Consider the following 26556-nt stretch of genomic DNA (forward strand, 5'->3'; position numbering starts at 1 on the left):
CACACACTAGCTGGACACCAATGACTCAGGCACTTGCTTAGCATGTGCCAGGCCGTGAGATTGACCTTCCAGTACACACACACACACACTAGCTGGACACCAGTGACTCAGGCTTGTAATCCTAGCTACTCAGGAGGCTAAGATCTAAGGATTGCAATTTGAGGCCAGCCCAGTCAAAAAAGTCTGTGAGAGACTGATCTCCAGTTAACTACCAAAAAAAGCCAGAAGTGGAGCTGTGACTCAAAGGGCAGTGCTAGCCTTGAGCAAAAGATGCTCATGGACAGCACCCAGGACCTGAGATCAAGCACTAGGACCAGCACAAAAAATTATATACATACATCCCCACACATGTATATAAAACTTAAGAAACAATAAATGTGTTACATATATGTATGTATATACATACATACATATATACATACATACATACATACATGTGACTTAGGACAGAAGGAGTTTAAAAGAGACTTGTTTTATTATTGTTTTTATTATAATTTGACTTTTTAAAACCATGTTCAAGTATTACTTCGATAAAAATTTAAAATCATTGAAAAAACATAAAGCAGGGGCTGGGAAGGTGGCTCAGTGGTAGTGTGCTTGCCTTGCATGCCTGAGGCGCTGGGTTCGATTCCTCAGCACCACATAAGGAAAAAGCCGGAAGTGGCGCTGTGTCTCAAGTGGTAGAGCGCTAGCCTTGAGCTGAAGAGCTGAGGGACAGCGCCCAGGCCCAGAGTTCAGGCCCCGCAACCGGACCAAAAAAAAGAAAAAACATAAAGCAGGGCAAAACATTTTCTAGGTAGCAAAGATTAAAGAGAGGTAGGCTTGTATTGGTAGGGAGGTTCACAGGGAAATTACTATTCCAAGCCGGAGAAATGCATCAACTGATTTGTGCTTTTGAATGTTTCTTTAGCAGTCCATGTGAGAAAGGACTTGTCCATTGAAGATACTTGTACTTATACACGATGATATCCAGATGGGAAAGCACAGGACTGGTTCTCAGCATTTGGAGAGGCCCGAATGATCCCTGTGTTTCCTCACGACACTCCTAGGAGGAGCCTATTCATAGTTGCCCTTCAAGTCTTATGTTTTTTTAAAAAATCTGAGCTGGGCACCAGTGACTTATGCCTGTAATTCTGGCTACTCCAGAGGCTGGGATCTGAGGATCGAAGTTCCAAGCCAGACTGGGCAGGAAAGTCCATGAGACACTTATCTCCAATTAATCCCCAAAAAGCTGGAAGTGGAGTTGTGGTTCAGGAGGCAGAGCACCAGCCTTAAGTGAAAAAAGCTAGGAGACAGTGCTCAGACCTTGAGATCAAGCTTCAGTACTGGCATCAAAATACATGTATACATACATACATACATAAAGCTTCAGTACTGGCATCAAAATACATGTATACATACATACAAACAAACAAATAAATTTGAAAAATCTACCTCCATTGGTATCTCACCTCCTTTCTGTTGTTGGGCATGCAGGGTTTTTTTTTCCTCTTTGCTTTGAGGTGCCAGGGATAGAAACCAGAGCCTAGCAACATGCTAGCTAAATGCTATACCACTGAACAGCATCTCCAGACCGGGACCCAGATTTTTGAGCAACTTATTTAAATCCTGGCTAGAGGATCACTCTGTCCAATCAGGTGACTCTGCATGTTTCAGATGCATTTGTGTTTGTTTAATTACTTTAGCTTTCTGAACAAAACTTGTTGTCAGAGGACAACTTTGTTGATTCAATTCCAGGTTCTTAGGGAGAGGCACCATATTGTTCCTAGTTACTGCTTATTAAACTTGGCTTGAAGGATCAAAACTGGAGGCAGAGAATCCATCCCAGAGGCAAGGACAGAAACTCTAGTGTGGAAACTACAGCGCCTCCATTGTTTTTCTCTCCCTCCTCCCAGCATATACTAATAGTACAAGGGGGGTTGTTGTGATAATTCCATATGTGTATTCACTGTGCTTTGAACAAGTTTACCCTTTCTATTATATTCCTTTAACCCCCTCCCTTCTTTCTTTTTCAAACACTATTTTGTGGATTTGAACTCTGTTCTTTTAGTGTTGCTTTGAGTACCACTCTGATACCCCCAGAAGTCCCTCCAAATATTTAGACACTCTTCATAGTCTGCCTTTTACTCTCCCATTTTTCAGATTGCTTCCTGTACTTAAGAGCTTCAGTATGAAAAGGCATAGACTTCTATGTATTCTATGTATACATAAATTTACACACTCAAGTTTGGGTTCAGAAAGTATAGTTCACTATCCTCATAGGTTTTAATCAATTACAATTATGTATCACTACTGAGGATGGGGATTGACACATCCAAGTCTTTTGAGAATCTGGAGATACTAAGTGGCTTTTTATTAAGAGAAGACCATGGGAACCAGGCACTAGTGGCTCATGCCTGTAATCATTTCTACTCAGGACACTGAGATCTAAGGATCACAGTTCGAAGCCAGCTAGACAGAAAGATCTAAAAGACTCATCTTCAGTTAACCACCAAAAAACCAGAGGTAGAGTTGTGCTTCAAGTGGCAGAGTGCCAGACCTGAGTGAAAAAGCTAAGGGACAGTGCCCAGGCTCTGAGTTCCAGCTCCAGGACCAACACACACACACACACACACGCACACACGCATGCACACACACACACACACACACACACACACACACACACACCTCTGAGGAGTGTAGGAATATTGTAGGAAATAAACAGACATGGATGACATAGATAGATGTGGATAACGCTGTGTGTGTATGTATGTGTGTATGTGTGTTCCTTGAGTCTGTTTCTTCATGTAGATAGCTAAGTTTAATTGATAAAAGAAATAAACTTCCAGGAGCTTGTCAATCACCTGTAGTCTTAGCTATTCAGGAGCTCAGAAGTCTGAGATCTAAGGATCATAGTTTGAAGCCAGCCTGGGGAAGGAACATCTGTGCGATCTCTTCTCCATTTAACCACCAAAAATCTGGAAGTAGAGCTGTGGCTCAATTGGTAGAGTGCTAAACTTGAGCAAAAACGCTCAGGGATAGTGCCCAGACCCTGAGTTCAAACCCCAGGAGTGGTACAAAAACAAATGAAAAAGAAGTAAACTTTGAAGTCATAAAGAAATTAAGTATTTTCCAGCCTAAAGTTTAGTAGGAACTCAACTGACACAGCTCTATCATTTATACATGAGAAAGCAAGGTGCAGAGTGATGTGACTTGTCTTAGCTTCACACTGCCAGTTAAAGAGTAAGTCATAATAGAATCCAGCATTCTTTCTACCAGTCTATACTTCCTTCCATGAGAAAAGAGGTCCAGCCTCATGAATTAGGAGGCAAATCCATCATAGGGCTGGGCACTGGCCACTGAAGAGACCTGAATTATGAGGATAGTGATTCATTGATGATTGTTGATCCTACATAATATTCTAAATACATAAAGAATGATACATCCTTGAGGAGCTGCCATCCCCATTGATGGTCATATGATGCCGTGTCCCTCAATCTTGTGAGTCATTTCACAGTGAGAAGAATTGGCTACTTTCCTGTGCCAAAGGATTTGGAGCCTTTTCCTCCCAACCCCACCTGTTCTCACTTTACCTAGTTCCAATTTTACATGTATACAGTGAATATTACGACTGCCTTTGCCCTCCCTTCCTCTCTCCATTTGTCTATACCCCTTCCCTTGGCCTTACCCCTACACAACAACACATGTTCCAGCTTCCTGGTGTCATTTTGTTAAACTGTAAGATGTTCATTGGCATTTTCTCTGCATATACTATACTTTAGTTAACACGTTTGTGTGTGTATATGAGTATGGCTGTGTATATGTTTACATGTATCTTTATAATGTCTATCTAACTTCCACATATGAGAGAAAATATGAGCCCTTGTCTCTCTGAGCCTCACTTACTTCACTTAATGTAATTTTTTCCAGGTCCATCAATTTCCCTGCAAATGTCATACCATTTTTCCTGTTGGATGAGTAAAATTCCTATATATAACTACACACAGACACGCATATACATGTATATATAGCCATCTTAAGGACTGTAGCATCATGTGGAAGTACTTTGGGAGCAGAGGTACTATGATTGGCACATAGTAGATGGTCAATTGTAGTTTATGATGGCTATGATGATGAAGGTGATTATAACTGTTTTTTTTTTTTTTTGAGTCCGATCGTGGGGCCTGAAGTCTGGGCCTGGGCGCTGTCCCTCAGCTCTTCAGCTCAAGGCTAGTGTTCTACCACTTGAGCCACAGTGCCACTTCCGGCTTTTTTCTTTTTGCTTATGTGGTGCTGAGGAATCAAACACAGGGCTTCAGGCATACAAGGCAAGCGCTCTACCACTGAGCCACCTTTCTAGCCCCTATGAATGTTATTTAAACCCTCACATAAAGGCAAGTGGCCAGTTTACCAAGTCCTTGAGGGGTTGCCTTTCTAGGTCAGAGCCTGCTGTGCAGTCAGTTGAGGAAACGTATGTTGGGTTTGGGGCTGAGAGTGTGGTAAAGAGAAGAGAAAACTTAGAAACAATCTTGCTGCTACAAAGTGAGATAAAAGGGGTGTGTGTGTGTGTGTGTGTGTGTGTGTCTGTCTGTCTGTCTGTCTGTCTGTCTCTGTCTCTGTGTCTTGGGGCTTAAAAACAAGGCCTGGATATTGTCCCTGAGCTGGCTCAAGCTAGTGTTCTACCACTTGAGCCACAGCTCCACTACTGGTTTTTTGGTAGTTAATTGCCCAGGCTGTTTTTGAAACATGATCTGCAGATCTCAGCCTCCCAAGTAGCTCAGATTATAGGCATGAGCCACTGGCTTCTGGCTTGAGATAAAGGTTTTAATAAATGTGACTAGGTGCTTCATGGCCCTAGTCTCCTTTCCTTCAGGGGCTGAGAAGATTAAGCATTGGTAGTACTGTCACGAGCTGAGCCTGGACTGTGGTGTGCCAGGCACACTTACTCCATAAGGAGGGAGAGGGATTCTCACTACAGCCCTCACACCAACCCTTTTTTACTCAGTGAAAAAGTTGAGGCTCCACATAGTGGAGTGACTTTCCCCAGATCACATAATATGGCTAATCAGAAGTCAAACTGGAAGCGCTGTACTCACCCATTCCCCAGGGTCCCACCTTGATGATGGGACCTCCATACACTTTTTCAACTAATGTTCTCCCAAGATCCTCCTCCCTTCCATTGTCATTTGGTACTCAGGGTAGATATAGGTGGATCCTTCTATCCCCAGACCAACTAGAGTAACATCTTTCTCTCTGAGGCCAGAGACTGTGATCTGTTCATCTCTGTTTTTTGGTGTTTTTATTTTTTACAGTGTAGCCAGGGAATGAGTGAGTCCTAGGGTGAAGAGGGTGGAAGAAAACAACTAGGGAGAAAAGGAGGGCTGCATTTCATGCTCCTTTACTTCCAAGATCCCTGGTTCTCCTTCCTTCTCTCCCTGCCCCCAACATGCCAACTCCTCTGGCCTAACATCCCTAACAGAGGTGCATGTACACTCATGTGCATATATAATATGCACACACAATCCCTTGGATAGGCATATGTGCACACATTCTTCTCAGGGAGGAGGAACAGAGGAGAGAGCAGTGGTTCAGAGTGCATTCATTCCTTCACTTCTCAGAGCCTTCCACAACTCCACTCTGCTTTCATCCTTCCTTTGCCCCTGAAGGGGCCTCACAATGAAGGCAGACCAATGTAGTAGAAAGGAACCTGGCAGCTGACTCATTTACCCTCTCTACTTCATTCTCTTCATCTGGAAAATAAGCAGGTTGGGCCAGGCAGTTGGCAAAGCTTCTATGTGGTTAATAATACCTGGCATTTGTCTACGGAGCTCCAAAGAACTTAATCATCCCCAAAGCTCTGTGAGGATCAGCCAGTTACAAAATGGGGAGACTGAGGCTCAGACTAAAAGAAGTGATGCTGACTTGCCCATGTCATGGGACTGGGAAATGGCAGAACCAATATCTGGGCTTAGCCAATAACTGAGCTTAGGGCTCTCTGTGTTTAAGGCTCAGACTTTGCCCCACCCACAGCTGCTGGCTCCTTCTCAGGCCACTCCTCACTGTAACCTCTTAGGCCCCATGGTACTGATTCCTGATACATCTTTGACATCATCTCTGATCACTCTTAACCCTGCTCACTCCTCCACAGCCACCCTGTCTTCCTCCTTCCCTCACCTCTGCCCTGATTGGCTAGGCACTCACTATCTCATGGCCCGTGCCCTTGCTAATTCTCCCTGCTTGAATAAAAACACCCTCTCCTTTTCATGTTGTACATTGGACTCAAGGTCACTACATGGGGTGGGGGAAAAGAGTAGAGAGCATATGCTAACTGTGTTGTTGTTTTTTTCTCTGTTTACCTTTCAGATCTGATGGTGAGAATTCCAGAACTGTCAGGTCAGTACCTCGTTTCTTTAGTAGTAATTGGGAGATAAGGCAGGGCCTGGGCTGGGGCAGGGGTCAGTTTTGTTATTTTGGGATCTATGGGCAGGGGTATGGGTCAACTCCAGGGTTCTCCCCTTCTTGGTGGTAGGGGTGGGAATGGAGTGAAGTAAGAGAGGAGGGTGAATGTGGCAGGTGTGAGGAGAGGGTTGAAGACTCTTCTTCAGTCTCTTTGGCCTTTATTGATTTAGAAGTGTGGTTGAACATTGCAGGGGCTCATAGGAGTAGGCCACATATGAAAGCCAGTCTACAGAGTGGCCAGCACTGGGCCTGAAACCCTCTCTATCTTCTCCTCCCAGGCTGAAGAGGGCATGGTGGATGTTAGGTTTCGGGATTTGGATGGACTTTGGATGTGACAGATTCTAGACATTAGAAATATCTATGATGGTGATAAGGAAAGGGTGTGTGTGTGTGTGCATGTGCACGTGCATGCATGCACACACATGCGCACTTGATTTTAGAAGTTTACAAGCTTCAGTAAGTTTTAATGGTGTGAGCATTTGTTACCTGGGGAATCAGAAGTAAACTGGGGTAGGGGTCTTCCCCAGGCATTCACCCAGGAGAAGCTTCATGCAGGCAAAAGTGTCAAATATAGAGAAAATGATGAGGGCTCAGGATGTGGCCCAGTCATTCTTAGCATCTAGACTTAGGTTTCTGGGATTGCTGTCTGAGATGAGATGTGCCTAGAGACATAGGACAGGGAATAGTCACAGCCAGGGCAGCCATTGACATAAACAGTACCTCTGTGATAAATAGAAAAATGTTCCCTTCCCAATGCCCCTTCTGGATGATCCCTTTTCTTCTGAAACAGTTTGGTGACTATAGTGTAGTCCCTGCTTATATCCTCTTGGTTGTAACTGCTTGTGTAGACCACAACTTGTCCAACGATATTCAGCAGCGTAGATCCTGTCATCCAGACAGTAGATACGGGCTAGGGTCAGAGGATTCCAGCACACAGATAGACACTTGGCCAGGATGGACACACTGATGCCCAGAACCAAAGTTGGGGCTATGAGATGACAGCAGCCTGATGTCAGCATTACAGCAGGGAGAATGTGATGGACACAGTTAGCCTTAGTGTCCAGGCAAGGGGTTTATGATAACGCACAATTAGTCCTGACATGCTGCCAAGGAGTATGGCACAGGCACAGCTTGTCCTAGCACTTAGGAATGTATTTGTCTAACAAGGGAACATGGATCTCACTGTCACACTGTAGGTTTGGAGGAAGGTGACCTGAGCTGACCCTGAGCCTGGGGTTCTAGTAGGAATCTCTGATGATGTGCCTGCTGCTTGTTGAGAGACCAGATTGAAATTATCTCTGTAGTTCATAGCTCTTCCCAGTAGGAGACTTCTTCCACTTAAAGGATTTGACTAGTGATCATAATCGTAAATTGTATATATCACAATCATCAGTCATAAGCCAACATATGTTGTGTCTTTCTTTTTTTTTAATTTAATTTAATTTTATTTGTGAACATACTGTACAGAGGGGTTACAATTGCATGGGCAGGATAATGCGTACATTTCTTACCAAGCATTGCAGCCTCCTCCTTTGTTTACCCTTCCCATCCCTTCCCAGCCTCCCCCTGGCACAAGTTGCCAGAATTTCTTTTCTTTGATCCTCTCTGTGACACTGTCGGTGAAACAAGGGCTGGCCTTATCATCATTGTTTTGTAATTGAGGAAACTGAGGCTCAGGGTAGTTGTGGATTTTACCTAGAGTTTTATAACTAGTATACAGCTAAGCCAGGATTCAAACCCTGGTCTTCTTGGCACCAAGCCTAGAGTACTGCCCACATGGTCACTGCTAGAACTCTCAACAGACTTGCAGATAATCATCATCATCATCATCCAAATATTACTGATCATAGCAATTATCATTGATTCCTCACATGATAAGAACTTGGAATATGATATTATTTAATGCTCACAGCAGCCCTGTGAGGCATGGATTATGATCTCTGATTTATAGATCAGGAAAAGGAGGTTCTAAGAGGATCAATGCCTTGCCTAGAAAAAGAAGAACAATGAGGCAGTGGGGAATCTCATCTCTATTATTCTTACCTTGGGCTCTCTGCTGTAAAGCCAGTGTGTTTTACTCAGACTTACTTCCTGACATCTATCCTGGGGCCATGGTCTAGAAACTATAAGGGCCTTGAGGATTGTACAAGCAATCAAGTAATGGTCAAACTCAGGCAGTGGGGAAGGCCTAAAATGTATCATGTTTGGGGCAAGATCTTGCAAAATGGTAAGAAGATACTTAATCATGGAATCAGTGCTAAATGGGGTCCTCTGAAGATGCTCTCAGGACTTACATATAAATTCTCCAGTTCACTGGGCACTGGTGGCTCACGTGTGTAATCCTAGCTACTCAGGAGGCTGAGATCTGAGGATCCCAGTTCAAAGCCAGCTCCATCAGGAAAGTTCATAAAACTCTGATCTCCAATTAATCACCAGAAAACTGTGACTTGGCACTGTGGCTCAACGTGGTAGAGTGCTATCCTTGAGCAAAAAAGCTCAGCGACAGCACCCAGGACTTGAGTTCAAGCCCCATGACTGACTGCCTTAATAAATAAATAAATTAATTAATTATGCAGTTCCCTCCAGTTAGGGGTCAAGGAGAGCTTCCTGAGCAGGGCTGTGCAGGACTGACTTTTCATATCAGCATGTGTAGGGCAGCCAGGGGTGTATTTAAAGAGAAAGCAGTTAGTTCAGCGAAAACAGATCTAGATCAAGTTCAGAATGCTGGTCAGGGTCTGGCTCACAAACATCTTTTGAGGAAAGTTGGAAAGAGGCTGGGCTCTGTAGCATAAAAATGGACAAGAACTTTGGATCCATCCAATAAATATATGTATGTATATGTATGTGTGTGCGTGTATGTGGACAGAGAAGGGTTTAAAAGGTAAGGAGAGGGACTGCTATGAAAAATGAACAGCAAGTACTGAGCAGGGTAAGTGGATTGCAAACCACCCAGGGCCTAAGCTTGAAGGCTTCTAAGTATTGGGTGCCAGAGGAAGCGTAGATTCTAATTAGAGCTGAACATCTGGTGATGGGGGAGGGATGGGGACAGAGGAAGGTGCCTGGACTGCCCATAGAGCTGAGAGAACTTGTCACACCTAGAGACACGTTAAGCCAAGGTCCAGAAAAGGACTGGCAGTGGCTCAAGGTCGCAAAGCTCTCTATCAGTAGATCCTGCTTCCTAGCTACATGCTCTTTATAGTCTCATTTAGCTTCTCTGGTCCTTAGTTTCTGTTGGACAAAAGGGAAATGATAATTCTGCTTCTCTGAGTGGATGAAAACTTAAAGCAGTGCTCAACGTAAAATAGTGGCTCAAACAGACAGTAGTGTCCTTCATCCTCATCTAGTCTTTTGCTAACCCCAGCCATTGTTGTGTGCTGTGAAGTCAAGCTGGAAAAACAAAATGTGGAGTATAGAACTTGAACAGTGATGAGCAGGAGGGACCTGGTGAATTCCCTCACCAGAACACAAAGGGAACCAGGAGCCCCAAGGCTCTGCTGGCAGAGAGGGGCCAGACTGGAACTCTGGGGCCCTAGGGACCAGGCAAGGGTTGCTAGGCACGCAAGGATGAAAGCTGGAGGAGGTGGCCTGTTGCTAGGAAAGAAAGGAGGGGGTGGGGGAGCCACTGACACCCGCAGAGCCAGGGACATCCCCATGGCAACGGGAGCCGCAGTCTGGAGGAGAAGTGGGAGGAGGAGCCACTGCTGGCTCTGTTCCCAGAGGAGGCCTCCCACTCTGGGCCTCAGTGCCCCCATCTGTCCGGGAGTTAGGATTAGGTAATCTCAAAGATTCTTTCTTGGCAATCTCAGTTGACAGAGACCTCATAACCCTTCGGTGGCTCCCTCCTTCATACGACTAAGATACCAGCAGGTTCTAGGAGTGCCGTGTCTTAATTCATCCTGCCCATTTTGCCTCCTGTTTAGCTCAGCCCAGCCACCCCACCTTGTCTAGACCTCTTTCCTTTGCCTAGACCCTTGTCATTTACTGCCTGCTGAATTCTTTCTGGTTCTGGGGTCACTTATCTGCCAGTGCTATAGGCTTATCCACTCGGATTGCTTCCTTCCTCACTGGCTTCTTTGGCTTCAAAAGTCTGAGCCCCTCACGCTGTCCTTAGGAATTGAGCCACTTCTGAGAGCTGGGTTCCACACAAGTCACTTGTCCAGGCTCACATCCTTTTCAAGACATTGATGAGGTCATATTGTAATCTGCTTTTAACCTAGAAGAGCTCCAGGGACTTGTCTGTGGGTACTATGTAGTGAGGCTGTGTTAAACTTGACTCTATATAATTGCTGCTACCCCAAGCCTAAGGTGGAGGTACGATTTATCATCATGAGCAACGGCAATAGCTGCACTTTACCGAGCGATAAGTAAAGCTTTCCTATGCCGGGCACCATGCTAGGTCCATACTTTCCCAACAGTGTATTTCATCTTCACAATAATCCTATAGGGAATATATTCTTGTAATTTGAAAGATGAGGGGGTGTGTGTAAAAAGGCTTAGAAAGCTTAGCTAGTTTGCTCCATGGTAGATGTTAAGGTAGAGTCTAGGTAGATTTGTGATCACACATACTATCCTGTGGTTAACCTGATTGCATTCCTGAAGTGTGTACAGAACATTTGCCAAGTTAGTGTGTGTGTGTGCATGCGTGTGCAGGGACTTGTATTGGACGATCTGTGGGGTGACAGAAACAGGCCGTCGGGGTCCTAACCCATGGGAGCTTCCAGTCTGGATTGGCTACAGACACAGATGAGCCAGCTCTGCAGGCCCAGATGGGAGTGTGATAACACGGTGGACAGCCAATGTGTAAGGAGAGTCTAGAGGCTTTGAGCTAGATTCTGATGAAACGGAGGAAGAAAGAGGTAGGGGGAAGGGGATTGAGGATAATTTTCCCAAAGGAAATACCTTCCTAGGAAGCTCCAGAGGGGTAAGGAGCAAAGGGCTCCTCTTCTCCTTTTCCTCTTTGTGTTCTCTTGCCCCCGCCTGGCCCAGCCCCAGGAAGTGGGTGACCCCTAAGCTGGCTGAGAGCCTGGTTGGCACCAAAATAAACTTGCCTTCCCTCTCTTTCCCCTCCCCTGCCTCTGTCCCCTCTGTCCTGGCTTTAATTAGCAGCCCCAGGGATGAGTCACTTGGCAGCTGGGGAAGGAGGCTGCGCAGAGCCCAGTTAAGCTTCGACTCCTGCCCTGAGCCTTACGGGCAGCACCACTGTGTTCATGCATGTGGGTGTGCATCACTGCATGTCAGGGAGGCTCCATGTCAGTGTGGCTGAGAAGAGCGCAGGGCAACCTTGCATGTTGGCTTGTAGCCATGTCATCAGGGAGTTCTGCATAGAAATGTATCTGGTATTTGTGGTATTTGTTTCTGAGTGTCACTGAGTGCAGGGTGTGTGTGTGTGTGTGTGTGTGTGTGTGATGTTTATCGTACATGCATGTGTGCCTGTAGTGTGTGGCTATGATAGCGAGTGTCAGGAAATGAGGGAACTCTGGGGTGATCAAACACAAATACCATATAATTGCATTTACCCCTCTGACCTAAGTGTTGCTGATGCAGTTTCCTCCCTTATGCAAGCCCTGCACTTATATTCCCAATTTTCACTTAGTCTGGGTATATTTTTGTTGCAGGGAACAGAAGCTCACTCAAGCTACCTCAAGAATAAAGGGGGAGGGTATTGTGAAGACACATCTCACAGAATCTAAGAACAGTAAATGAAATATACAGCCAGGCCTCTCGCCAACTGGATGCAGAACTGGAAAGTCAAGGACCTGTATTACTCTCTTGGTTTCTGTATCTCCCAGGCCCATAGGTCCTCTCTTTCTCTCTCTGCATCTCTCCCAGGTTGCCTGGTTCCTGCCATCTCTTTTTCACTGATTCCTCTCTCTGGATAGACTGTCTTTTCTGTCACACACTCTACCATATCCACCAACCTGGGAGCTCTGTGACCTTCCAGCTTCAGAGGCCATCTCCATCTGACTGCAGTGATTTCTGTCCAGCCTGTGATAACACAAGGCAGCAAGGGGCGGTAAGGAGGAATGATTTCTCTTAGAAGTGAAGTGAGAATTGAAAAATAAAACACTCAGCACTTGGTGTTCTACAGTGAGCATAGATTTCATGCACACAAAAGTGAGGCCAGAGCTTGGGGATGGGACACTCAAAGCTCCATGATGGCTAAGATTACCTGATCACAAACTTTGTTTCCAGTTTAGTGCAAGGTGACCTTTGCTAACGATGTTTTCAAGTTCCATGTTCTTGTATCAAAACACACCGGTTTGGCTTGGAGGCAGAGCTCAGCAGTAAAAGCACCTGCCTAGCACATACGAGGCTCCAACTTCAAACATTATCACCATCAAAAAAAAAATCCAAAACACCGTGAACAAAACAAAACATTGTTTTATCTAAAACGGTCCCCCTTTTTACATTGTTTTGTATATAATGCTGGTAGTTGAACCCACAGCCTTGTACCTACTAAGCATCTGCTCTATAAATGAGCTGCCTAGACCTCTTACCTTTTGCCATTTTTTGGTGCCAGTACTGGGGCTTGAACTCAGGACCTGGGTGCTGTCCCTGAGATTTTGTGCTCAAGATAGTATGCTGTTTTCACCATTCAGTGGATATTATCATTGCAACTGGTCTGTGGTGGTTTTCATAGCCTCAGAACAACTAACTGCTACCAAGTTCTTAAATGCTTCAGATTTTTTTTCTGTTTTATTAAGTGTGGTGACTGAATTTATAGTTATTTATAGTATATAATTATAAGCACACATGATCAATATTATCAGCTTGACGCTTGAGCTTACTTTTCCATTAACACAAACCCTGCAGTTTTTACATTAATTACAGAGAGAATTAATGACCTCTTAGACAAGTCTTCACCTATGAGTAAAGAGTTAGGAACAAGCTATGCCAGTAATGAATGGTGTTAGATGCAAGGGAGATGCTCATAGCTCTGGCCTTGGTCTTGGCCCTGGCCTCGCATTTTCCAGGCCAGCCAGAGTCTCTTCATTACTTCCTAGGGTCCTCTGGTTAATAGGTGCTGTGTGTGTGTGTGTGTGTGTGTGTGTGTGTGTGTGTGTGTGTGTGTGTGTGTGTGTGTGTGTGTGTGTGGTTTTTAACAAAAAATGCTGTTTTATTTTGTGTGTGTGTGTTGGTACTAGGGCTTGAACTTAGGGCTATGGCACTCTCCTTTAGCTTTTTCACTCAGGGCTGGCACTCTACCACTTGAGCCATGGCTCCACTTCTGCCTTTTTGCTGGTTAGAGATAAAGAATCTTCCATACTTTTCTTCCCAAGCTGGCTTTGAACTGAAATCCTCAGATCTCAGCCTCCTAAGTAGCTGGAATTACAGGCATGAGCCACTGGTGCCTGGCTCAAAAATGTTCATTTTATTATGACTGCTAAAGCCATCTTCTGTGTACAAATGGTAAGGCTAAGGGAAAGAGAGAATTTCGGGCTCAAGACAAGTTTCCTCCAACCCCTCCTCCCACTTTGTTTTTATTGTTCAAAATATTAATCATTTCTTTGGTTCAGAAAATGTGTACAAGATTTCAAATGGCATTTGGGAACACTTGAAACATGGTATCTTTAATTCTTGTGACCATCCTTCCAAGTCAGAGTGGTTTACAGATCAGGAAATAAACACCTAAAGGGGAAAGTGACTTGCCCAAAGTATCCATCTATTTATTCTTTTATTCTTTCATTCAAGGACAATTTTTGTCCATATTAGTAGCTGCTGATATGATGTGGTTAATAGGATAGTGAATAATAGAGTGATGGATCCTTCTCTGATCCACTGTCTGGCCAGGAAACAGACAATTACCCACAATTATAAGGGAGGTGTAAGGTGCCATGGGAGCACCATGGAGGTCTGCCCAACCCAGCCCTGAGGGCCAGACAGGCTTCTCTAAGCTGACATCCAAGCTGAAACCTAGAGGGTGAGTATAAGTTATCCAGAGGATAGTGAGTCACGCTGGAGTGAAATGCGGTGAATAGTTTTGAAGGCTACAGCTTGGGAGGGGTGTCTGACACACTTGTGTTTTTGAGGAACTTTTATACAGTGGGATGGAGCTATCATTAGACTGGGTCTGGAATGGTTAGAAGGTATATTAGGAAGCTGGAACTGGAGCCTTGGTCAGTTAGATCCAGAACAGGGATGGTGCAGGATGCAGCAGCACTGGTTTTGTGTTTCCTGGGCTCCTGGAGACACCTGTATGGTTTAAGGCCAGCATTTACAAAAGATTCCATTGGCTGCAGTGCCCTCTAGTGTCCACTCGTCCATCTTGCAGCTCCCACCTCTACATATCAGCTCTTTCCCATCAATAAGTGACTAGGAAAGCCCTGTGCTGGGTGCTGGGAGCATTGGGATGAGTAACACAAGACCCCCAGATCTCACAGAGCTTACAGTCAAGAAGAAGCAATGAGGGCTGGGAAGGTGGCTCAGTGGTAGACTGCTTGCCTTGCATGCATGAGGCCCTAGGTTCAATTCTTCAGCACCACATAAGCAGAAAAAGCTGGAAGTGGTGCTGTGGCTCAAGTGGTAGAGCGCTAGCCTTGAGCTGAAGAGCTGAGGGACAGTGCCCAGGCCCAGAGTTCAGGCCCCACGACTGGCAAAAAAAGAGGCAATGAGCATGTGAACAGACAGTTATGAAAGAAAAGCAGGGTGCAAAGACACCAAGGAGGTAACCCACTCTGCATCCTTCCCTGGGTAGGATAGGGCAGGTTCCCAGAGAGGATAACCTCGGATTGGTTTTTGAAGAAGGATGGGGAGCTGGCCAGGTAGAGAGGTGGCTGTGGGGACCCAGAGGGACAACACAGGTGAAGATGAGGCAGGAAGAAGCAGTGTGGAGCCGAGAATTACAAGCACTTTGTCTGGGTGAAGCACAGATTGAAGATGGGAAGCATACAAGCATGGTAGTATATACTTGCAATCCCAGCATTGGGAGGCTGAGAGAGGAAGATCAGAAATTCAAGGCCAGTTTGAGATACACAGTAAGACTATCTCAAAATAAAATGGGGGATGGCTGAGATTTGCTGGAGACAGAAGATGGGGGCTTGGACACAGAAGATTATAAAATGCTTGCCATTAGCTCACTTACTATGCATGGGATCATATAAGAAGCTTCCTTACCAATTGGAGTTGCAACCTGAAGATCTGATGAAAATTAGAGGTTCACATTCCCACGCTAGAAATCAATATTGTTCTTATAATTCCAAGAGTTTCAGAGAAACTTTCTCCAATACCTGACTGAAGCACAGGCTTCGAAACAGCTCTTAGTAATAAGGAAAGAGATTCTTATTGTGGTCTCTAAGGCTCTGTAAGATAGATTCTGCCTGCATCTCTAGTCTCACATCTGTCCTCTTTGCATTTTTCACCCAGTCACATTGGCCTCTTTGCTCAGGTCCTTTCCTCTTCCTAGAATACTACCCCCTTACTGTCTTCACTTGAATAGGATGTTTGTTTACGCTCACTTGGATAGACTCTTCCTAAGAGTAGGGCATTGTCTACCCTTTGTCACTACTGTATTGCACCTGGCATAGAGCCTGGCCCACAGTAAGTAAGTCCCAACAGTCCCCTTAATTCTTTCCTCTCTTCATCTCCTGGTGGGTCATCCACATGACTCTCTATAATATGCTTAGAGATATCTAAATTCCAAAAATAGCCACATCTTAAAGTATATTTTCCTAGAATTCTTCTCCTGTCCCTGAAACCAACCCAGACTTTTCACAGGCCTCCCCACACTTTCTTGGGAGAAGGGTGAGATTCTTGAGCTTAAATTTAAACTCTTTTTTTTTTTTGCCCATATTAGCAACTTGCCTTCACTCTGGCTTTTTGCTGGTTAATTGGGAATAAGAGTTTCTGCCTTAGACAGGCACTGGTGGCTCACACCTGAAATCCTGACTACTCAGGATGCTGAGATGTGAAGATCATGGTTCGAAGCTAGCCCAGACAGAAAAATCCATGAAGACGCTTATATCCAATTAACCACCAGAAAACTAGAAGAGGAGCTATGGCTCAAAGGAGTAGAGCCTTGATAGGAGGCTGAGATCTGAGGATTGCGGTTCAAAGCCAGCCTAGGCAGGAAAGTCCGTGAGAATCTTATCTCTAATTAACCACCAGAAAACTGGAAGTGACGCTATGGCTCAAGTGGTAGGGTGTTAACCTTGGGCTGAATTGCTCAGGGGCAGTGCCCAGACACAGAGTTCAAGCCCCACGACCTACCCAAAAAAGGGGGGGGGGAATATAACCTTGAGCAAAAAAGCTGGGAACAGCACCCAGGCCCTGAGTTCCAAGCCCTACAACTGACAAAAAAAAAAGTTTCCACCTAAGCTGGCTCTGAACCACAATCCTTAGATCGCAACCTTCTGAGTAGCTAAGATCGCAGGCATGAGCTACTGAGTCTCATCATGGCACACCTGGTTTCACTGAACCCTAACAAGAGCCTGTGAGATGGTGATTGCCACTCCCCATTCACAGACGAACAGTTTCAGAGGGGCTGCACACCTAAAAGGTTGTACCCAGCTCAGCCAGGTACCAAAATGGAGGTTCTTGGCATTACCAGAGAGGAGAACTAGGGGTAAAATTGTTGCCTGATGTCACACAACATCACCATTTGAGCCAGAACTTGAATTTTTGTCTCTCAATCGCAGCCAAGCCAAGAGAGAGATCTGGGCCAGAGGTTCCACTCTTATGAAATACCTCCAAATGAACTCAAGGAGAAGCTGCTGTAATAGCAGCCTAGCTTGGTTAAGGGGGACCTGAGAACTTGTTTAAGGAATAAACAAAGCAGAGGCAGAGGCCAGAGCCCTGAGAGCCAGGCATTAGGAAGTGGGCAGAGGGAGAAGAGGCCACAAAGGGCCCATAGATGCCAACCTTGTGGTGGTCTGGAGGGCCTCTCTTGTTCCACAGCTTTGGCTTACTTCAGATGAACCAGCTGCCCCCGGCAGGGAGGCAGGAAGGCTGGCTTGTTGCCTGTCAGCTCCTATTCCTTCTAGATCATTGCCCCCCTGGCCCCTCCCAGGGCTGCCTTCTGCTCGAAACAGCCAGGGGCCTAGATTCTAGAGCACTAAAAAGATAGGATTCCCTGAGCTGGATCAGTGGTCCTCTTCAGGAGACCTGCATCCCTCCGACCCTAACAATTCTCTCCTTTCTCCAGTGCCACCCAGAGGGAGGACAGAATGCACTGGGGGAGTTCAGCAGGGAGCCAGGGCACCTGGATCTGACAGGCTGTGTGGATGTGAGTGACACTGCTCCTTTCCAAGCCTCCATTGCTCCCATCTGCAGAACCAGGCCTTGCTCAATTATAAATGACCTGTCTTTTGACTTGACCTTTTCAGGGATCATTTTTGTTAGCTACATTTTAGAAAAACAACACAGAAAAAGGGCTGAGAGCTTATTGCAGTGATAAGGAACATTGGCCAAGGCTCCATTTTGATAATCCCCAAATGGATGGTTTGAATTTTATTTGATATGGAGTATCCCAGGACACTTTCTAAAAGTACTCTCTAATCCTCATGGGAAGGTGTTTGTGCAAAGCTTCCACTGAGAGGGTTTCTAAAGTAGGGATATGGCTGAGAGGGGTAGATTCATTTGGGAACAGCCAAACTAGTTCTTCATCATGGGGTTCTGCCACTAATACTAAACCTCTCAATTTTCCCCACAGGAGAATAGGCATAGTGACACAAAGTTGTCAGGGTGGGACAAGTTGCTTAGGAAGATTCCCTTAGTGTTGCACTTAGGTTTAGTTCTGAGGAGTGACTGTGAGCTTCCCTTCCTCTTAAGAGAAGTTCCAGGCCCTCCTGGGGGAATGGGGAAGGAACAAAGTTTGCCTTTGTGGCCTGGCCTGCAGCCCAGCATGCCTGGCCCCGCCTCCTTGGTTCCTCCTTCTAGGGAAGGACTGGGGAGGAGGGGGATGGTGACACCAGCGGTGGAGACACCAGCGGGCCTGGGGGGGGCCTGACCCTGGGACAGGTCCAGACCCATGGAACCCCCTGGGAGGAGCAGCAGGTAGGAACCTGGGCCCTGGCCACCTGATCCCCTCCCTTCCTGCCCAGGCCTGGCCCAAGTGCCCAGGCTTGCTGATTCAGCACCCTCCTGGCTTCCTGGTTCCTGTCTCCCTTTTTATACTCTTGGAGGCCTTCAGCTTAGGAGGAGAGGGAGCTGGCTCCATGGGTGAGCCTGTGGACATCTGGGAGCCCAGGTCTGTAAGCACATTTGAGTCCCAAGCAGCACAGTCTGTGACCTGTGGGGTTGAACCTGGCAACTGCCCTGGCATGCTAGTCTGGCAGGCACAGCAGGTACTGTGGGGCTCCAGCTGCTGAGATTCTCGGGATGCCAACATTCCATCAGCCCTAAGGTTCTTTGGGGCTCAGATTTGATGAGATTTCAAGTCAGGAACGTGGGCTGGTGACTGGCATAGAGTGGTACTTGAAACAGTCACTCATGTTGATGATGATGGTGGTGGTAGTGGTGGTGATGGTGGTGGTGGTGGTGGTGATGATGATGATGATGATATGCCAGTGCCTGGGACAAGAAGTCTCAGATTTAGAGATTCTCTGTAAAAGTCTAAGATTTGAGCATCTTCAAATTTGCAGCAAGTGAGTCGAGAACTGTGACCTGACCTGTAGACTACTTCCTAACTTCTACTCGGGCTCTTGGATGGGCCAGACCACAGCCTGCCTCTTCAGGAGCTTGTGGAAGATGGGCTGGCCAACTTGAAGTCAGTCCCTGGCAGCTGCACTGTGCTGTAGGGCAGGACCAGGCCCTTAAGATTTTTTCCTTGTCTGTCCCTCCTCCTCCCTCTTGCCATTCTCTGGACTTTAATCATGGGAGAAAGCAGGAGGTGGGAAAGGAGATGAGGGGGGCCTTTGGACCCTGCACTAAGGGTGGGTGGAGTGTGGGGGTGCAGGGGGGTGGAGTGTGGGACCCTGTCTTGGGGTGGGGCTGGGGAGGGGGCAACACTGGCCTTGGAAGCAAAAGACTCCTGCTTGGAACCACCCTATCCTCTGCCTTGCCTGGGTACCACCCACCCACCCACCCACTCAGCCCTGAGTCCTATCCTGTCACCTAGACCACTGAGACCTTGTCAGCCTCCTCTACCCTTGCCCCTCCTTTGCTCTGGCACTCTCTGCCTCTCCCTGTCCTCTCTGTGTCTTTTGTCTTACCCTTACTCTGTCTTCCTCTTCCTCTGTCTCTCGCACTCTCTGTCCCTTTCCCTTTCTCTGTCTCTCTCCCTCTGCTCCTTCAGTGTCACCTGCCTTCCGCCCACCGGGTTCCTCTTCTTTGGGGCCAGAGCCTCTTCCCTCCATGCTCCCTTCCTTCCTGTGAGGGGTCTTTTGGAAGCAGAGTCTCCCCCCCTTCCCCTAAATCTTTCCCTTCTCTTTCCTCCCCTTTCCTCTTCCCCTCCTCCCTATCCCTGTGGCGTCTGGTGTGAGGAGGGCTCCCTCCCCCCTTCCCTGCTGTGGTGTCCCAGCGTCTCTCAGTGGCCCAGGGCCCCATGGAGTCACCTGGAACACAGGAGGCCCAGACTGGCTCTTGTCTCTACTGCCCCCTGTTGTCATTGTGTTCTGTATGTGGTTCGAGTGCCGTCCTCTCTTTCTTGACTTTGTGGTTTTTTCTTTTTTTCTTCCTTCCTTCCTTCCTTCCTTCCTTCCTTCCTTCCTTCCTTCCTTCCTTCCTTCCTCCCTCCTTCCCTCCCTGCCTTTTTCCTTCCTTCTCCTCCCTCTCCATCCTTTCCTAACTCCTTCCTTCTTCCCTTCCTCCTTCTCTTCCTTTCTCTCCCTCCTTCCTTTCCTATCTTACCTTCCTCTTCGATTTGTCTCCTCCCTCTCCTCTTCCATCCCCTATCTTCTATTCCTTTCAGCCTTCCCTCTTTCCCCTTCCCTACTCTTACCTCCTGGTCCCTATGGCCCACCCAATCTTTCCCCTCCCTCCCTGTCTCTCTCTGTCTCTTTCTCTCTCTGTCTCTTGCTGTCTCTCAGGTCCACAGCGTCTCATACTCTACACCAGTATTGCTGTCCTACTCAGGTCCTTGACTCCATGAAGCTTACCCCCTCAGGCAGGCTGGCAGAGAGCAGGTAAGAGCTAGACCCATCCTTCCCCCAGTCCCTCCCCCTACCAGAAAAATATGCAAATATCTTTGCCAGACCCCTCCCCCATGTCCCTTAGCCCCTGCTGTGACTGTGGAGTGGCTGGCTGAATGTCTGAGTGGAGTGCCTGTGAGATTAGGTCAGGAGAGCAAAGAAGACATTCAAAACCTATTTGTAGTTTATCATTCCTTGAAGAACTCCTCTGTTAGAGATTTACCCCCCCCCAAATCTGGAGTGGTTGGTCCAAGACTATGTGACATTTGAGCTGTTCTGAGGGATGAATAGGAGTTTGCCAGTTGTATATAGACTGGGAAAGGGTGTTTAAGCTGAGGGAAGAATCTGCCCACACCTTCTGAGAACATTATTTCCAAGTTAATTAGAAAACATGTTTTATGTTTTCTAATTAGTTTCAACAAAGGAAATACTAACAACAATATCAAAAGGGCTAGACCTTTCCCTTTCCACCCCCCGCTTTGTAAGTTTACAAATACTCCTGTTAAATTGAAATAACAATGAAATTCATGGACTGTGTAGAATGGCTGTCCTCACTTGAGAGTATTACTATGAGAGTTCTAGAGGAAAATGTTCTGTCATCCGTGCTTTTTATCAGACAACAAGACTAGTTACATTAAACAAATTGCTTAGTCCACTTAAGAAACTAGAAAAGAGGAAGTGGAGCTGTGGCTCAAGTGGTAGAGCGCTAGCCTTGAGCTGAAGAGCTGAGGGACAGCGCCCAGGCCCAGAGTTCAGGCCCCATGACCGACAAAAAAACAAAACAAAACAAAAAAGAAACTAGAAAAGAAACAAAAAGAAAACACAATAAACCAATTACTATAGATACACCTAGAAATTAGTGAAATAGAAAGTTTTGATAAATGTGTAGATTTTGAAAAGACCAGCAAACTATGCAGACCATCATCTGGAAGGTATGACAGAAAGGTGAAAAAATGTTAAGTAGACAATCGATTCTGAGGAGATTAAAAAAGAGATAAGAAAATGCTTTGGATACTTTTATACCAATAGAAGTGAAAAGCTAGATAAACTTGACAATTTTCTCGGAAAATATACATTACTAAAATGACCTAGAGCAAGTGGCTCATGCCAATAATACTAGCCACTCAGGAGGCTGAGATTTGAAGATTGCTGTTTGAAGCTAGCCCCAGCAGGAAAGTCCATGAGACTCTTTTTTTTTGGGGGGGGAGGATCTGGTCGTGGGCCTGAACTCTGGGCCTGGGCGCTGTCCCTCAGCTCTCCAGCTCAAGGCTAGCGCTCTACCACTTGAGCCACAGCGCCACTTCCAGCTTTTTTTTCTGCTTATATGGTGTTGAGGAATTGAACCCAGGGCCTCATGCATGCAAGGCAAATGCTCTACCACTGAGCTACCTTCCCAGCCCCAATGAGACCTTTATCTACAGTAAACTACTGAGAAAAAGCCCAAAGTGGCTCAAATGGTAGAGTACTAGCCTTGAGCAAAAACATCTCAGGGGCAGCATCCAGGCCCAGAGATCAAGCCCCAGGACCGGCAACAAGTAAAAGGTAAAAGAAAAAAAATGACCTAGAGATGGGGCAGAAAACTTGAATCATGGAAAAATTTAGGGAAAAAATGGAAAAGGTGATTTAAAAAATGTTCTCAGAAATAATGCCAGGTCCAGTTGATATTCTGAAAAGTTCTATCAAACTGGAAAGATCAGATCATAGGAAAACGTGAATGTATTTCCAGTTCATTATATAAGACCAGTGACTAGCGATACAGTGGTACATACCTATAGTACCAGCTATTTGGGAGGCTGAAATGGGGAGTTCACTTGACTCTTGGAGTACTAGGCTAGCCTGTAAAACAATAAATCAGAGATGTAAGTCAGTGATACAAGTACTGTCCTAGTATATACAAGGCCCCGGGCTTGATCCTCAGCACCTCTAAAACAAACAAAAAACAAAAACAAAGGGATGACATTGATCAAAATGCATTGTAATAATAAATTAACATGTGGATTGAAAACCCTCTGTACAACTACTTAGCCAGGCAACAATAGCTCATGCCTGAAATCATAGCTACATAGGAGGACATCTGAGGATCATGGTTAAAAGCCAGCCCTATCAGGAAAGTCTATGAGACTCAGCTCCAATTAACTACAAAAAAAGGCAGAAGTGGAGGTGTGACTCAAATGGTAGATCATCAGCCTTGAGGGAAAAAGCTAAGAGACAGCAATCACCCTGTGTGTGTGTGTGTGTGTGTGTGTGTGTGCGTGTGTGTGCGCGCGCGTGCATGCACGCACACATACAGGGACAACTCCAGAAAAACACTAAAAAACTAACTATAGCTACATCTCACATATGAATAAAGCAACTAATATTTATTCATTTATTTGTATTAGAAATTGAATTAAGTACCTCATGCACACCAGGCTTAGCTACTTAGCTACTTCCTCACCCCTTTTTACTTTATATTAAAACAAAATTTTGCTAACTTGCCCAGGCTAGTTTAGAACTTATAATCTCTCTGCTTTAGCTCCCTGAGGATGTACAGTTATAGGTGCATGCCACCATGCTTAGTACAGAAAGTTGGGGTTTTCCCCAGTAAGGAATTGAACTCAAGTGCTCTACTACTTGAGCCACACTTCAGTCTGTATCAAATATTTTAAATACCATTATGAAATGGACTCCCTCAAAGTATTACAAGAATATACCAGCCCAGCACCAATGACCCGTGTTTGTAATCCTAGCTACTCAGGAGGCTGAAATCTGAGAATTGCAGCTGAAAGCCAGCCCAGGCAGGAAAGTCCATGAGACTCTTATCTTCAATTAAGCCCCCCCCCAAGCCAGAATTGGAGCTGTGACTCAAGTGGTAAAATGCTAGCCTTGAGCAGAAACAAAACAAAACAGCTCAAGGATAGCACACAGGCCCTGAGTTCAAGCCCCAGGAGTAGCACACGCCCGCATATGCACACACACAGAGTCCGTTTTGTAATTTATTTATTTTTTAGTTAAGTTTATAAGGAAAAATTACACTGAAAGTGAGTCATTTCTAGGTTAGAATGACCTGTTATTATCATTTATTACATTAAGAGATTACAGAGAAAAGATCATGTAATCAGCTCGATAAACACTGAAAAAGTGATCCAATAAATTGCAAGCCTGTTCCCTCACTATAATGGAGTAATTTATTGGACAGTAGCAGATAACTAATACAGTAAACTAGGAATCACTGAAACTACCTTAACATGGTAAAGAGGTTATTTTTTTTAATCAGAAGCAAAGGTAATTATCAAGTACATATCAAGAATTAAATAAGAACTATCATTATCATTGTTATTTCACCAGCTATTTTCTGGAGATTTTAACCAGTGGGACTTTATGTACTGGCATAAATATTTAAAAGGGCCAGAATTAGCATTATTTGAAGATGATATTATTCTCTACTTAGATAAACATTATTACAACTAATAAGAAAACCCAATGGGTAGGTGCAAGGTAAATAAATATATACCCAAACCGTTAGCTTCCCTGAATACCAATAGTAACTAATTATAGATCAATGTAATAGTGATAGAGTGAAATTATATAGATTATAAAAGATTAATGTTATAATAATAGATTAATAGCCCATTCTAAGAAAAAATTCTAGACTGGAAGTGATAACCCAGCCTGTGATCCCAGCCACCCTTAAGACAGAGATAAGGTTAGTGGGAAGGGAGGAAAAGAGGGAGGAATGGAGTAAGTAAGTGAGAGAACAAGGTTCTAATGGCTTGTGTTTATAATCCTACCTACTCAGGAGGATGAGATCTGAGGATTGAGGTTCAAATACAGCCCAGGCAAGAAAGTCTGTGAGATTCTTATCTCCAATGACCACCCACCAAAACCTCTAAAGTGGAGGAGTGGTTCAAATGGTAAGGCACAAGCCTTGAGTGAAAAAGCTAAGGGACAGTGCCTTGAAAGAAAAGAGAGAAAGGATGGCCAGGCACCGGTGGCTCATGCCTGTGATCCTAGCTACTCAGGAGGCTAAGATCTGAGGATCGAGGTTCAAAGCCAGCCCAGGCAGGAGAGACCGTAAGACTGCTATCTCCAATAAACCAGTAGAAAACTGGAAGTGATGCTGTAGCTCAAGTGGTAGAGCGCTCGCCTTGAGCTGAAGAGCTGAGGGACAGCGCCCAGGCCCAGAGTTCAAGCCCCACAACCGACAAAAAAAAAAAAAGAAAGAAAGAAATGAAAAGAGAGAAAGGAAGAAAGAAAAAAGGAAAGAGAAAGAAAGAAAAGAAAAAGAGAAAGAAAAAGAAAGAAAGAGGGAGAGGGGGAGAGAAAAAGAGAAAGGAAGGACTATAAATCCCAAGGAATTTATAAGAAATGCCAAATATTTATTTATAGGACTGTAACAATTCATTAAAGCCTGTAAGAAGATTTGAGTACATCAACAATTATATTCTATTCCTAGTTGGGGAAGCTCAATAGTTTTAAAAAAGTGACATTCAGCCAGGCACTGGTGGCTCATGCCTGAAATCCTAGTTACTCAGGAGGCTGAGATCTGAGGATCACGGTTTAAAGCCAGCCTTGGCAGGAAAGTTTGTGAGACACTTATCTCCAATTAACCACCAAAAAGCCAGAAGTGGAGCTGTGGCTCAAGGGCTATTTTTGAGCAAAAAAGTTAAGGGACAGCACCCAGACTTTGATTTCAAGTCCCAGGACTAGCATGTGCGCACACGCACACACACATGCACACACACACACACTGATATTTTCCCCCATTTGTCATGAAATTTTTAGCAGTACTTTATTTGGGAATTGAGCAGTTGCCTTTTAAGGTTCATTTGGAAAAGTAAATGCCTATTAATTACCAAAACGTATTTGAAAAAGAAAAGTAATGAGTCTGACCTTTTAGATATACACACTTACCAAAAAGCCACAATATTTAGAAATGTCATGTCTTCATAGAGATAGAGGAACACATAATGAAACAAAATAGACAAGTTTAGAAACATTCATAATGTTGAAATGGCATTAGTTTATGATAGAACATTTCAAATCAGTGGGGCACCAGCAGTTGGGATGCAACTATTGGCTACCCATTTGGGAAAAATTAAGCTGAATCCCTACCTTATGCAAAAACAAATTAAAAATTGCAACTGTAAAAGTACCAAAAGAGAATCTGAACTATATATTGGCCAGTATTGGGGTTTAAAATCAGTACCTTACCTTGTGCTTTCTGGGCTTGCTTGGCTGGCACTGTACCATTGAGCCACATCTCCAGCCAAGCTTTTAGCTGGTTATTTTGGAGATGGAGTCTCATAGACTTTTCTTCCTGAATGGATTTGGACCATGATCCTTCAAATTGCAGACTACTGAGTAGCTAGAGCTACCAGCACCCAACTGGAATATTTTTGTATTAGAATGGAAAAGGCTTTTCCAAGCAAGACTTCAAAACCTAGAACCTAAGCCAGACACAGTGCTACATGCCTGTAGTCTCAGCTGCTCAGGTAGATAAGGCATGAGGACTTTTTTTTTGTCGGTCATGGGGCTTGAACTCTGGGCCTGGGCTCTAATCCTCAGCTCTTTAGCTCAAGGCGAGCGCTCTACTGCTTGAGCCACAGCACCACTTCCGGTTTCCTAGTGGTTAATTGAAGATAAGAGTCTCACAGGCTTTTCTGCCTGGGCTGGCTTTGAACCATGATCCTCAGATCTCAGCCTCCTCAGTAGCTAGGATTACAGGCGTGAGCCACCGGCTCTTGGCTAGGCATGAGGACTTTTTTAGCCCAGAAACTTCAGTCTAGTCTGAACAACACAGTGAAACTCCCATCTTAAGATAACAAAACAACCCAAAGGCCATAAAAATAGAATAATAATTTTTTACATTAAAAATTAAAACTTCTGTGGGGAGAAAGACACTAACTTTGTAATATCAATAACCTGGCACATAGTTAAAACATAAATAACAAACCAGGGGAAAGTATCTTTGCTATACAAAAATCAGGGTTAAAGTTGCTATCTCTGTCTTAAATCTGTCTTGTCTTCTGGGAATCAATAAGGAAAAGGCAAACAATCCATTTAAATGGAT

At 45.1% G+C, this 26556-nt stretch overlaps 1 protein-coding gene across 4 annotated transcripts in view; it reads left to right on the forward strand.

The window, feature by feature from the left end:
* Positions 1-26556, forward strand: part of Iqsec2 (IQ motif and Sec7 domain 2) — a 102990-nt gene that overhangs the window by 29184 nt on the left and 47250 nt on the right. For 2 of the 4 annotated variants that reach the window (XM_013035918.1, XM_013035919.1), the window contains exons 1-2: positions 18304-18429; positions 20403-20498. In XM_013035918.1, the coding sequence (XP_012891372.1) occupies positions 18404-18429; positions 20403-20498 (122 nt within the window). In that variant the 5' untranslated portion in view covers positions 18304-18403. Of the gene's footprint in view, positions 1-6342; positions 6373-18303; positions 18430-20402; positions 20499-26556 lie in introns of those variants that run through there. The other 2 variants (XM_013035917.1, XM_013035915.1) reach the window with 1 other exon arrangement.

This window comes from Dipodomys ordii, unplaced genomic scaffold (assembly GCF_000151885.1).
Source record: "Dipodomys ordii isolate 6190 unplaced genomic scaffold, Dord_2.0 Scaffold231, whole genome shotgun sequence".
Taxonomy (NCBI): Eukaryota; Metazoa; Chordata; class Mammalia; order Rodentia; family Heteromyidae; genus Dipodomys; species Dipodomys ordii.